Genomic DNA, 14591 nt, shown 5'->3' with positions numbered 1-14591 from the left:
AAAACAAAAATAAATAAGTAAATTATGGAGTGTGTTAGGAGATAAGTGCTGTGGAAGACAGGAAAAGCAGAGCTGAGTAGGGGGTGGGGGAAGTTGGGATTCAGGTAACAAGTTTGCAGTTCTAGGGAGGGTGGTTAGAATAGGCCTTTGCAGGGAAACATTGGACAAAATTTGAGGTGAGGGAATAGGCCAGGTGGCTCTCTGGGGAAACACACTTCATGCAGAGGGGACAACTATGAGAGGGTCCTAAGGCAGGAGCGTCCCTAGTACTAGATGAGGTCGAGGTAAAAGGAGGTGGCTAACAGGAAGACTTTGGTTTTTACTTAGTGAAATGGAGAACCATTGCAGCATTTGGAGTAGAGGAGGGATGTTTTTAAAGGGCTACTCTGGCTGCAGTGTTAATCTCCAAGAGACTTATATCCTATAGAAGCTTCCAAATACTCTGTTTATCAGCTCATCAAAATGCACAGACTACCTGGCCATAAAAAAGGAAATCTTACCTTTTGTAACAGTATGGATAGACCTGGATAGTATTATGCTAAGTAAATAAGCCAGTCAGAGAAAGACATGTATCGAATGATTTTGCTCATATGTGGAATCTAAGTGAACAAGATAAACTAACAAATAAAATGGAAACAGACTTATAGATACAGGGAACAGACTGACAGCTGTCAGAGGGGAGGTATAGAGTTCAGGGACTGGGTGAAAAAGGTCAAGGGATTAAGAAAAAGGCAAAACTCATAGACACAGACAACAGTACGGTGATTACCAGAGGGAGAGGAGTGAAAGGGGGATAAAAGGTGACTGAGGGAGACTTGACTTGGGGTGGTGAACACACAATACCACATACAGATAGTGTGTTATATGATTGTATACCTGAAACCTATATGATTTTTATTAACTAATGCCACCCCAATACATCCAATTAAAACAGGGGGGAAGCACAGAGAATGACAATTAAAGTCAACCATATTCTGTCACCATTTAGCTAATAGCAGCCAATGCAAAGATATCCTCACTGTGCCATGTGGTTGGCACTGTGCCAAGCACTTTACACACCTTCCCATTTAATCTTTCCAATACCTCTGTAATGGTGTCACCACTATTAGCTCTATTTTAAAGATAAGGAAAAGGAGATTGTAAAAGTTTCTGACTCATCCAAGGTTTAGATTAAGTGTGTAAATGGAATTCTTGAAAGCTGTAACTTGAAGAAGAATGCCACTGATACCTGTGAAGAAACATAGCCTAAGCAAGGCTTAGTACCCTAGTGCTGAAGGTACTGAAGATGGTGATGGTGGGGGGGTTGGGAGGAGCAAAACGTTTGCTATTGACCACCACCTGCTTCTTTGAAGTTCTGTCTAGCCATCACACCACAAACGTATTGCCCACATGGTAACTGGACTGACTTCTGTACTGTTGATTTTTAAATTTCCCTCTAGAGTTTGGCCTCTCTGTGGTCTGTTCTGTACAGATATGGGCTTTTAAGGAGCAGTACCCATCACTGAACCAAGCGGGTTCCACTTAAACCTCAGTGGTTTAAAATCTCACTCAGGCAGCGCTGGTAGGAGGAATGTTTCAGGACTGGTGCTAGTCGGTGACTAAGTAAGCAAAGAAATTGAAAGTGTTTATAAACTTTCATAGCCATTTTAATAGTAATTTTGTCTGCTGAAGCTAATAAATTGGGGGCTTATATTTAGTACGTCTTGTTTTTAAACTTCACTTTTCATATAATTTTATAGTGTTTACTTGAGAGGCTGAATATACCATGATCTGACCATATATAAAAACAACTCTCACCCCGAACCTGCAGCTGCAACCTGTCTAGGAAAACAACCCCTTATCTACGATAATCAGCCTAGGAAGGCAGCCTCATTTTAGACTTAGCCAGATTGCCAGTTTTAGTAACAACCCAGGAAGCTAAACAGTAACTTCTGATAGTTGGCCCCAAATGGCCAGGACTTGATTAATAACTGACAGCTTCCCTAATTTTTGTCTCTGCTTCCAACTCACAACCAACCAGTGAAAGCCAAACATGGCTAGCTGACCACAACGGATGCCCCGCTTCTAATCAGTCTACCAACAGTTTCCCCGTGCCAACAGCCTCCATTGAGGGCACACTTAATGCCTCCCCGTCTTTCCACTATCAACCTTTCCCATTCCTCTGCCTGCCTTTAAGTCTCTGCCAAAATGTAAGTGATGGGAGGCTGACTCTCTCTACAGCAAGCTCCGAATAAATTGCCTTTGCATTTGGTTGGTCTTCACTTATTTCCGCATACCAGAAAAATAAGAAAAGGAAATATAAATTAAATCAAATCAAAACAAAACGAAATAGGAATCCTCCACAACAGAAATCTCGAGGAATACCCTGCTGGTGTCCGCAGGTCGCCTCTAGGTAGGGACCTCCAAGGCAAGGGAAAGGAGAACATCCCAGGCACGCACCGCTGGGAGCGCGAGGATTCCCTGGCTAGGAGTGGCTCGGTGGAGCGTGTGGACCGGGGACCTGGGCGCGGATCGCCAGCTACCCAGTGTTCATTTACGAATGCGGGACTCCGCGCCGGTGCCCCCACGGTGTGGGTGGAGCTTCTGCGCAAGCTCTCCGCGCACGCGCACTCGCCGCAGACTGAGTTAACGTCACGTCCGCTGACGTTACCCTGGTGAACGGGCGCATTTTGTTAGGCGGGCTGCCCCGGGCGTTGCGGCCCCGTCGTTTCCCTCCTCCTGGCTCGGCCACCGGTGGCGCCCTTGACCCCCCGGCTGGCCCTCGCGTCGCCCGCCTGCCCGCCCACCGGTCAGCGCCTCTGGTCTGATTTCTGCGGTTTCCCCGGGACCACTTAGTCTCTACCCGGGTTTCCATTACTGGAGGTGAAGCATAACAAGAGATGGGACCTGGGGTCTTAGAGCAGGCTGTGTTTACTTCTCCGTCAGGGTCAGGTGTATGGTCAGGGGTAGGAATGTAATTTACAACACTTCCTCCAAGAGGACGCGTTTGTCGTTGTGCAATGTGAGACTGGTTTCCTTAGACAACAGACACCGCATCGCCGTGCAGCTGTTTGGATGCTTCTTTGAAATAACCCTCCATATTCATTTAGGATTTTAATGTTTTGGAATTTTGTCCTTAAAAAACAATTTGGTCCCCAAAGCTCAGGACCTTTTAGATTTCTTCATTTTAAGCGAATCCCAATCTTTCCTGTGGCTGAATTGGCTCACAGCGTATTGTTTCTATAAGGAAGACCTTGGCTGTTTAGAACTGGACCCTCCTGAGATCACTGAGGATATGTTAGATTTCTAAAACCTGAGGATCATATTCTTTTTTTGCACTGACACGTGAAGCATTTGGGTGGGGCAGTGCATACTTTTTTTCGGAAATGCATTACATCCATTATATTCTTAAAACTTAATTTGACCTTTTCCTAATGACTTGCTTTTAATCATGTGAAGGTTATTGTGAAAGAATGTAACACCCCTGAAGTTTCTGAGTTTTGATGACATTTTAAGTTGTTCTGTCTCCAACTTTGTGGCATCACTGTCCACCAGCTACATTCCTGCCTCTCTTGTGGTTTATAATTTAATGCTGTTAAACTTTTTGGGTTTTGAATTTTAATAATTACATTTAGTGGAATTGTGTTTAAAGGAAAACTAAGTGAGGAACTTGTGGCTTTTTGATTTTTCATTTTACAAAATGCCCTTTTTAGAAAACACAGCCAAGCAAAGTAAAATTTAAAATTATCTGGAATCCTACTACCTAAAGATAACCATTGTTAACATTTCAGAATATAGTCTAATTTTTTTAATGCATAGCATTTATAAAACAAACAGAGCCATAGTGTATACTGTTTGGTAACACCTTTAGCATGACATCTTGTCTTATCTTCCTGTTTCACTCATTGTTTGAACATGGATTTCAGCTAGGTGCTCTCCTGAGTAAAGTAGGTACCCTAGTCCACAAACCTTGTGCTATCTATTTTAGCCGCTCAGAGGAATTTGGTTTTATGTCTTGGCTCTTGGCCAAGGTGCACAAGTGAGGTGGTGTAGGAGTTGTGTAAAAGGAAAGATTTAATACTGTGTTCTATACAAGGGCAGACAGTTTATTATAATATCAGGTTCACTGAAAAGTTGGAGAAAATCATTGAAAATTTTTTATTCTTCATTGTTTCTAAACTCACTTTTTTCCTTTCTCCTTTTTGTCTCTCTTCTTCAAGAATGAAACATGACTGAGGATTCTCAGAGAAACTTCCGTTCAGTATATTATGAAAAAGTGGGGTTTCGTGGAGTTGAAGAAAAGAAATCATTAGAAATTCTCCTAAAAGATGACCGTTTGGGTGAGTTTTATGAGTTAAACTAACCCTACTGGTTGTCAGTCATCCCAAATGTCCTGAAATAAATGTTACCTTAAGAGACATCCAGAGATATTTGTTACCTGCTGTATTTTTTAGTGATAGGGAGACAGCAGAATGGTATATATATTTTGGGAGAAGTTATGGATTTTTCAAGTGTATATTTCACTGAGGGCCAGATGTTTTTGAAAGTCCTCTTAAAAAGTCACTAATATTTTTCTCTCCTATTAGGCCTATGTTTTCTTTTCTCAATTTTCAGAGGTGTTGTCATTGCTTCTGGGGAAATATACAACAACGCTTCCCATGATTTTCTTGTATGGAAATACTGAGACTGAAATTTATACATTTTAGTTTCTTCCAAGCCAGTAATAATAAGGTCTCTTCTGTGGTTGACTGGAGTAAAATACATTGAACCACAGTTAAAAATAGTACTTTATATGCATATAATGCTTTTAAAATTTCAAAAACATTTCTTACCTGATCTTTGATCCTCGCTAGACAGTCTGTCCTTTAAGTATGCCCAGTATTATTCTCATTTAACAAGTAGGGAAATTTAGGTCCAGGACAGCTGAGTGTACTTTATGAGAAAAGGTGGGATTTGAGGACTGAGTCCACCACTCACCTGCTGTGTTAACTCAGTCAAGTCACTTACCTGCTTTGAGCTTCAGTTTCTTCATCTTTTTTTTATTATTATTTATTTATTTATTTATTTATTAACTTTATTTATTTATTTTTAGAGAGGGAAGGGAGGGAGATAGAGAGAGAGAGAGAGAGAGAGAGAGAGAGAGAGAGAGAGAGAGAAACTTCAGTGTGTGGTTGCTGGGGGGTTATGGCCTGCAACCCAGGCATGTACCCTGGCTGGGAATCGAACCTGGGATACTTCGGTTACCAACCTGTGATCAATCCACTGAGCTACGCCAGCCAGGGCTAGTTTCTTCATCTTTAAAACAATAACTAGCCAACAAGCTGGCAAGGTGGATTAAATGAAATGCCATAAATTATATAAGTAGTATCTATTGCTAATATTATTGGAAATGTAATTTCCAATAATATTAGCAGTAATTTTAGGCAAAATGCATCTCCTATGCTGTGAAACACTAACTCTTTATTTTTAAAAAGCTATTTGGTGGAACCATGGGCTAGAAATCAGACCAGTATTGCCTTTCTTAGATTTACTGACTGTTTGGTAGGCATGCTCTGAAGAAGTAAATGTCTTATTATACTTTAAGTTGTGAACAGTGAAATACACTTTTATTTATTGTGACCAACAAGAAAAGCTTCTAACTATTGTTTTTTTTTCCTTCTAGATATTGAGAAACTTTGTACTTTTAGTCAAAGATTCCCTCTCCCATCCATGTACCGTGCCTTGGTATGGAAGGTGCTTCTAGGTATGAGACCCAAGAATTGGAAATTGTTCATTTGTCGTATCTGTCAGAAAAAGGAGAATTTGTTTAGGCCCTTACTGAATATTGAGTCTAATCTTAGGAGACTGAGTTACCGCTCACTATAATTGCCTTTAAGGAGGTGACTTCAGTGGCAAAACATTAAATATTACTGTAAGAGTGTCAATTTATTAATGATAGAAGAGAAAGTAGTGTATGCGTTCCCGAGGCAAGGTGTGGGAAGAGCATTGTACTGGGAGAAAGGACTGGTCTAGGCTTTGCTGTCGACTGGTAACCTTGAGAAAGACCTTGCTAGAGCCCTGACTGGTGTGGCTCAGTGGATAAGGGGTCATCCTGCACATCGAAGAGGGTCGCTGGTTTGAGTCCCTGTGGGGGCTCATGTTGCGGGCCCAGTTCCTGATTAGGGGTGTGCCAGAGGCAACCAATCAGTGTTTGTCTTGAGCATCCATGTTTCTCTCCTTCTCTTTCTCTCTCCCTTCCCATCTCTCTAAAAATAAATAAATAAAATCTTTTTTTTAAAACACTCTGCTAGGCCTCAGTTTTTGCTAAATTAACTTTTAGGTTTTAGCTCCCAATTTGTCATTCCTGTAATTCCTAGTCATAGAGGTATACTTCCTACGGAGTGCTATCAGAGTCAGAAGGAACTGGAGAGTTTTTACTTTCCAGGAGCACAAATGAATCAATTCCAGTGAAGGGGAAGAAAAAAAGGATCTTACTCAGTTTCTGTGGGAGAAAAAGTATATTAGGTTCCATGAGTGACTGGCATCATTCCTTTTAGCAAAACTTTTTTTTTTATTTTTCTTTAATTGCTGAGCCTACTGACACATATACCACCTTCCTTTTCTTTCTTAAAAAATAAATTAGAGTAATCCTAGAATTTCCCTGTAATTTAAGTATCAATATCCCAATTTTACCAAAGGGACAGGACCGGGAAGCTGAACAACTTGCCTAAGGTGATATAGCCTGTCATCGGCAGAGCTAGGCTTTGAGTTCAGGTTGGCAGAGCCCGTGTGAAGGTAGGATAGATTGTAGACTTCATCTTCTTTCCAAAATGTACTGTGTTTTCAAGACTTCAAAATTCTTAGTCCTAAGTCTGACTATAAACCATTCCAGGAAGCACTGCATAATGACTTTTTTGTTTGCATCTTGGTTGTCTTTGTATACTTATATTTCTAGTAGGTCACTGTGCAGTTAAAATCTAGAGAATGGATGACAACTAATAGATTTTTCTTTTTAAAAAAATATTTTAAAGTGTATTTTATTGATTATGCCATTACAGTTGTCCCATTTTTTTTCTCCCCTTTATCCCCTTCTCTTTGCACAACCCCTGTTTTCAGCCTTCCCCCCCCCCCCCCCCCCCCTTAGTTCATGTCCATGGGTTGTACATACAAGTTCTTTGGCTTTACATTTCCTATACTATTCTTAACCTCCCCCTGTCTATTTTGTACCTACCATTTATGCTTCTTATTCCCTGAACCTTTCCCCATTCTCCCCCTCCTCCTCCCCAATGATAACCCTCTATGTGATCTCCATTTCTGTGATTCTTTTCCTGTTGTAGTTTGCTTAGTTTTTGTTTTTTAGGTTCAGTTGTTGATAGTTGTGAGCTTGTTGTCATTTTACTGTTCATAGTTCTTGATCTTTTTCTATTTCTTAGATAAGTCCCTTTAACATTTCATATAACAAGGGCTTGGTGATGATGAACTCCTTTAATTTGACCTTATCTGGGAAGCACTTCATCTGCGCTTCCATTCTAAGTGATAGCTTTGCTGCATAGAGTAATCTTGGATGTAGGTCCTTGCCTTTTGTGACTTGGAATACTTCTTTCCAGCCTTTTCTTCCCTGTAAGGTTTCTTTTGAGAAATCAGCTGATAGTCTTATGGGAACTCCTTTGTAGTTCCCATAAGACTGCTTTGTAGTTCCCATAAGACTATCAGCTGATTTCTCAAAAGAAACCTTACAGGGAAGGTTTCCTTTAAGAGGACTCCTTTGTCTTCTTTTCTCTTGCTGCTTTTAAGATTCTCTCCTTATCTTTCATCTTGGGTGATGTAATTATGATGTACCTTGGTGTGTTCCTCCTTGGGTCCAACTTCTTTGGGACTCTCTGAGCTTCCTGGACTTCTGGAAGTCTATTTCCTTTGCCAGATTGGGGGAGTTTTCCTTCATTATTTGTTCATATAAGTGTTCAGTTTCTTGCTCTTCCTCTTCTCCATCTGGCACCCCTGTGATTTGGATGTTGGAACATTTAAGGTTGTCCTGGAGGTTCCTAAGCCTCTCTTCATTTTCTCAATTCTTGTTTCTTCATTCTGTTACAGTTCGATGTTTATTTCTTCCTTTTATTCTAATCATTGATATGAGTCCCGGTTTCCTTCTCTTCACTGTTGGTTCCCTGAACCAACAGTGAATAAAGGAATATTTTCCTTTATTTCACTTTGTATAAGGCTTCATTTCTTCCTTCATTTTGCCATTAAGCTCAAGTCATTTCTGTGAGCATCCTGATTACCAGTGTTTTGAACTTTGCATCAGATAGGTTGTCTATCTTTTTTTTGCTTAGTTCTTTTTCTGGTGATCTGTTCTTTCATTTGGGCCATATTTCTTTGTCTCAGCATACCTATTAATGTTGGAAGGAGTGGAGACTTAGGTATTCACCAGGGTGGGGCAACCCACTTGGCTGCATTGTGGTGCTGTCTGTGGGGGAGGGGTCAGAGAGGAAACAATGCCACTTGCTTGGCTCTTGCCCCACTTTCTGTCACTTTCCTTGCTTCCCACAAGTGGATTGTGCCCTTTCAGGTGCTAATTCCTGGGTGGGTGGGTTTGTGTGTGTTCTAGGGCCCAGTGGGTCTCCCCAACAGACTCTCCTGTGAGAGTGGGAGTTTCTTCCACAGCCATAACCTCCATCCCTACAGATTTTACAGCCAGAGGTTTTGAGTCTTAGTTTTCCCGCTCTGAAACCCTAGGTTTCACAGTCTGTCTTGCTCCCCAGTTATTCTTCCTGGCTTATCTGCATGCTAATGTGGGGCTGTCACGATAGTCAGCCCCTGTCTCACCCACCTGATCCTCTGCCTTGCCTTGTCCTGCGCTGCATCCTCTCTGGCCCTGTCTTGGTCCCTCCTACCAGTCTGGATGAATGTTTCTTTAACTCCTTGGTTGTCAGACTTCAATGCAGTTTGATTTTTTGGCAGTTCTGCTGGTCTATCTTTTTTTTTTTAATTTTACTTTTGTTTTTAAAGTTTTTTAAAAAACTTATTTTGAGGGAGAGGGGAAGGAAGGGAGAAAGAGAAGGAGAGAAACATCAGCGTGTGGATGCCTTTCACACGCCCCCAACTGGGGACCTGGCCCACAACTCAGGCATGTACCCTGACTGGGAATTGAACAGATGACCCTTTGGTTCGCAGGCTGGCACTTAATCCACAGAGACACACCAGCCAGGGTTGGTTGTCTTGTGTTTTTACATTAGTTGTTATCTTTCTTTTGGTTGTGCGAGGAAGTGAAGCATTTCTACCTATGCCTCCTTCCTGGCCTGAACTCTTAATAATAGTTTTTTCTTGAGCTTTTTTCTTAAATCTTAGTGTTTCTAGTAGTCATCAAAATAAGAATGCTTTTTAGGTGGCAATGTCAATACTATCTGTTTCTGCTGGGAAATACCACATGTCTTATTAATGAATAATGCCCATGGATTAGTGGGAGAGGTACAATCATATTTTGTGGCACTTCTGAGTGCCAAGGCTATCTTCCTTGTTTATCACTATATTTTCCCTGTCTCTGTCAGTCTTTGGTGTTATTTTTGCGGTAGTTAAATCACTGGAGGTTTAGGACTGCCATACTCTGCAGGAGACAGGCTGACTCTTCCTAGCATAGGTTGTTGTTTGCTCAGGGACTTTGTCATGCCTACTTCATGATAGCATTTTAGGTAAATATCAGAAAGAGGACTAGGTCTTAGGACTCTCTTAGGACTAGGTCTTAGAAAACAAGCTCGAGGTTTAACATGGGAACACTGTGCTGCCTCTAGTAGTATGATAAGGATTTAAGTACAACTGTGTAGTCTGTACTGTTTAGTCCAAAGTTGGAGGTCATTTGAATGTATTTCTTTGGCTTTTCTGGAAGCCTGGCACAGAGCCCTATAGCTAAGGTAATTAATAATTTGTGTCAGGCAAAAGAACATTTAAGTAAGTTTGGTTGTAACATTAACATAGCATCATGTTAGTTGGAGTCTGTAGAGCCCATCCAACTTGTTTCTTGTATGTTCTTTAGAATACTGGATCTGTGGTGTTTTGCACCAAAGAGTGATCCATAGTTAAGTGTGCTAGCTAACACTTACACTACCATAGTATGTGCTGTATACTTTCTAATGTTTTATGTATATACATTTCTTATTCAGCACAACAGTTTGAGAATGATGTTGTGATTCATATTTTCAGATGGGAAAGCGAAGGCATGGGGAGATCAGCCAAGTTGCTGAGGGTCACCCGCCATTTAATTGTAGAGCTAGAACTCAAACCTAGGAACTTTGACTCCATAGTCTGTGCTGCTATATAGTTCGGTTAAGTTTAATGAGGCTGGAATAAATAAGGAAGCATGTTTTTCTTTTTCTTTTTTTTTTAAAGATTTTATTCATTTATTTTTAGAGAGAGGGGAAGGGAAGGAAAAAGAGAGGGAGAGAAATATTAGTGTGTGGTTGCCTCTTGTGTGCCCCCTACTGGGGACCTGGCCCATAATCCAGACATGTGCACTGACTGGGAATTGAATGGGTGACCCTTTGATTTGCAGGCAGGTGCTCAGTCCACTGAGCCACACCAGCCAGGGTGAAACATGTTTTTCTTTATACCAGAACTTAGAGACTTGAAAATTCATTGTCACCATTTTCCAGATCTATTTGACCAAATCTCCCTTTTCTCATGAGGACTCTAGGGAACTAGTATTCTGCAAAGAACATTTGGTGAAATGCTTATCCCTCCCATTTTCCAGTGCTGACAGATACTTATGAGACCTGATGTTATCAGGTCTGGGGCTAGGACTGAGGTGTACTGAAGGCCTATCCTGTGCTCTTTCCACTGTTTTTCCCATGCCATTTGTTTGTAAAAAGGTTTTCTCCAAAGTCTGATGGGTAAACATCATGTTTAAATGGGTTAATGACTATAAAATGATACCAAAATGTAATGTAAGGTGGTCTTGTCAGTGCAGATTAGAGATCTCTGTGGTCTTGAAGATAGGATAACTTTGTGAGCAAGCTGTAATTGTTGGGGAAGAGGATTTGATGGATAACTGGTAGTTCTGAGATGTAGGGGGCGATATTGTCAGCTATGGCTGCTATACCAGAATACTGCAGACTGGGTGGGTTAAAGAACAATTTACGTTCTCATGGTTCTAGAGGCTGTGAAGTCTCCAGGTGCTGGCTAATTTGGTTCTTGGTGAAGCCTCACTTCCTGGCTTTCAGATGGCCACCTGTCGTGTCCTCACATGGCAGAGTGAGCTCTGGTGTCTCTTCTTTGTCTTATAAGGGCACCAGCCTTATTGGATTAGCCCCCCCACTCCTCCCACCCTGCCACCCAGTAATGTCATTTACCTTTACCTTCTTATAGGCCCTACCTCCAAGTATAGTCACATGGGGGGTTAGGACTTTAACATACGAATTTGGAGGGGACACAGTTCAATCCATAGTGTGGGCCAAGTGCAAAAGCTGGACATAGACCCTAGGAGCTAGCGGTGGCTCAGGTTGGCAACCGTAATTGATATGGTTATTATTTTGAATTTAGATGGCATACCTAGTCAAGAACTTTATGATGCAGTTTTATTTATTTTTAAAAAATTCTTATGATCTTGTTTTATTTATTTATTTATTTATTTTTAGAGTGGGAAGGGAGGGAGAAAGAGAGAGAGAAACATCAATGTGTGGTTGCTGGGGGTCATGGCCTGCAACCCAGGCATGTACCTTGACTGGGAATCGAACCTGCGACACTTTGGTTCGCAGCCCGCGCTCAGTCCACTGAGCTACGCCAGCCAGGGCATGATGTAGTTTTATTTATCTTTTATGTCAGGGGTACAGTTGCCATTCAAATATTGATGCTGTTTAAAATTTATAATTCTTTTATAGTGAAATTTCTAAAAGAGAATGAAATATTTGTGAGTTCTAGTTTAATTGTGATGGAGAGCTTCTCCCAGGATTCTCTTTAACAGAGGATGATTTGGATTAGTGCGTCAGTATTTTGCCCTTTTTTTTCTGGGTTTCTGTGTAGGGATCCTGCCTCCACACCATGAATCCCATGCCCAGGTGATGATGTATCGCAGGGGGCAGTACTCGGATGTCCTTCATGCCCTGAAAGTCGTTCGCTTTGTCAGTGATGCCACACCTCAGGTTGAAGTCTATCTCCGCATGTATCAGCTGGAGTCTGGAAAGTTGCCACGAAGCCCCTCCTTCCCACTGGTTAGTGGTACTTTTTTCCACACCAAGCTCAGCTCTAGACTGTTCCGTCTTGCTAGCCTTTGATTGCATCATGTTTTGCCTACGAAACTTTGAATGGCGCTCGCCTTTGTCTATAGAGTAACTGCAACATCTTTCTTTTTTTATATATATATTTTATTGATTATGCTATTACAGTTGTCCCATTTCCCCCCTTCATTCCCCTCCACCCTGCACACCCTCTCCCACCCACATTCCCCCCCTTTAGTTCATGTCCATGTGTCATAAGTTCTTTAGCTTCTACATTTCCCATACTATTTTTGCCTTCCCCCTGTCTGCTTTCTACCTACCATCTATGCTACTTATTCTCCGTACCTTTTCCCCCTCTCTCCTCTTCCCACTCCCCTGTTGCTAACCCTCCATGTGTTCTCCATTTCTGTGGTTCTGCTCCTGTTCTAGTTGTTTGCTTAGTTTCTTTTTGTTTTTGTTTTAGGTGTGGTTGTTAATAATTGTGAGCTTGCTGTCATTTTACTATACATGTTTTTTATCTTCTTTTTCTAAGATAAGTCCCTTTAACATTTCATAAAGTAAGGGCTTGGTGATGATGATCCTTTAACTTGACCTTATCTGAGAAGCACTTTATCTGCTCTTCCATTCTAAATGAAAGCTTTGCTGGATAGAGTAATCTTGGATGTAGGTCCTTGCCTTTCATGACTTGGAATACTTCTTTCCAGCCTCTTCTTGCCTGTAAGGTCTCTTTTGAGAAATCAGCTGACAGTCTGATGGGAACTCCTTTGTAGCTGACTGTCTCCTTTTCTCTTGCTGCTTCTAGGATTCTCTCCTTCATTTTAATCTTGGCTAATGCAATTGTGATGTGCCTTGGTGTGTTCCTCCTTGGGTCCAACTTCTTTGGGACTCTCTGAGTTTCCTGGACTTCCTGGAAGTCTATTTCCTTTGCCAGAATGGGGAAGTTCTCCTTCATTATTTGTTCAAATAAGTTTTCCACTTGTTGCTCTTCCTCTTCTCCTTCTGGTACCTTTATAATTCTGATGTTGGAACGTTTAAAGACGTCCTGGAGGTACCTAAGCTTCTCAGTTTTTTGAATTCTTATTTCTCCCTTCTTTTCTGTTTGGTTGTTTTTTCCTTCTGATCCACCCTATTGTTTTGAGTCCCAGTTTCCTTCCCATCAGTATTGGTTCCCTGTGCATTTTCCTTCATTTCTCTTATCATAGCCTGCATTTGTTCATCTAATTTGGGACCAAAATCAACCAATTCTGTGAGCATCTTGATCACCAGTGCTTTGAACTGTGCATCTGATAGGTTGGCTATCTCTTGGTTGCTTAAAAGTAATGATTAAGGGACTTTAAATTCTGTTTGAGCCATCACCCCCCCTTTGGTCTGGTCGTGCCTGTTACGTATGAGGGGCGGAGCCGTAGGTGTTCACCAGGGCAGGGCAACCCATTTGCTGGGTTGTGACATTGTATGTGGGGGCGGAGTCCGAGAGGAAACAGTGGCGCTTGTTCCGCTCTCCGTCAGACCTCAGTCTCTTCCGCCACTTCCCTCAAGCAAACTGGACCCCTCTGGTGCCAGTTCCCATGTGGGTGGGCCTGTGCACCCTGTGAGACTGTCCAAGGACCTCTCTTGTGAGGCTGGGCATTTCTCCCTGAGCCTTATGCCTGTCAGGTGTTTTCAATCAGTGTCCCGAGGCTCTATTTCCCAGCGCTGTGATCCTGGGTTGCGAGCAGTGACTTGCTTCACAATTCCCACCTGGCTGGGTTTGCAGTTTGCCACCTCTCGGCCGGGGTCTGCCAGCTGCCGCTTGCGCGCTCAGGATCCACCTGCTGTGGTCTTGAGCACCCCGGATGCCTTACGCGCCCAGTCCCAACGCTCTCTGCTCTTCGCACTGTGACCTGAGTCCGGCTGCCCAACTCCACACTTCCTACCGGTCTGGATGAACATGTCTATTTTAACTTCATGATTGTCTGACTTCCATACAGTTCAATTTTGTGTCAGTTCTAGTGGTTATTTTGTTTCTAAATTGCTGTTGTTCCTATCTTGGTTGTGTGAGGAGGCACAGTGTGTCTACCTGTGCCTCCATCTTGGCCAGAAGTCCACAACATCTTTCCCTGACATTCATGGCCCTATATATTCTGACCCCATCTGCCTGTTTTTTTAAAAAATGCTACATTTTATTTTGAAGTAGTTTCAAACTTGTGGAACAGTTACAAGAATACTATTAAGAATTCCCTATATCCTTTACCCAGGTTCCCCAGTTGTCTACATTTTTAACGATTTGCTTCGTCATTTTTCTTAAATGTTTATGAATATTTTTTCAGACAAGATCAGGTGTGTTCAGGGTGCTATGGCCGTAGACTAGATGCATATTTTTTCTGAAACATTTGAGACTAAGATGCAAACATAATATCCCATGACTTCATATTCTTTCAGTATATATTTCCT

General features: G+C 41.9%; 1 protein-coding gene across 1 annotated transcript in view; it reads left to right on the top strand.

Moving 5' to 3' along the window:
• The first annotated feature begins 2650 nt into the window (after positions 1–2650).
• TBC1D7 (TBC1 domain family member 7) overlaps positions 2651–14591 on the top strand; it is a 29201-nt gene continuing 17260 nt past the window's right edge. The window contains exons 1-4 of the mRNA XM_045847096.1: positions 2651–2862; positions 4200–4319; positions 5642–5722; positions 11968–12155. Coding sequence (XP_045703052.1) covers positions 4208–4319; positions 5642–5722; positions 11968–12155 — 381 coding nt within the window. The 5' untranslated portion in view covers positions 2651–2862; positions 4200–4207. The remainder of the gene's footprint in view (positions 2863–4199; positions 4320–5641; positions 5723–11967; positions 12156–14591) is intronic.

Source organism: Phyllostomus hastatus, unplaced genomic scaffold (assembly GCF_019186645.2).
Source record: "Phyllostomus hastatus isolate PE091 unplaced genomic scaffold, TTU_PhHast_1.1 phas_contig_524, whole genome shotgun sequence".
NCBI lineage: Eukaryota > Metazoa > Chordata > Mammalia > Chiroptera > Phyllostomidae > Phyllostomus > Phyllostomus hastatus.
This window is presented reverse-complemented; position numbering and strand designations above follow the sequence as displayed.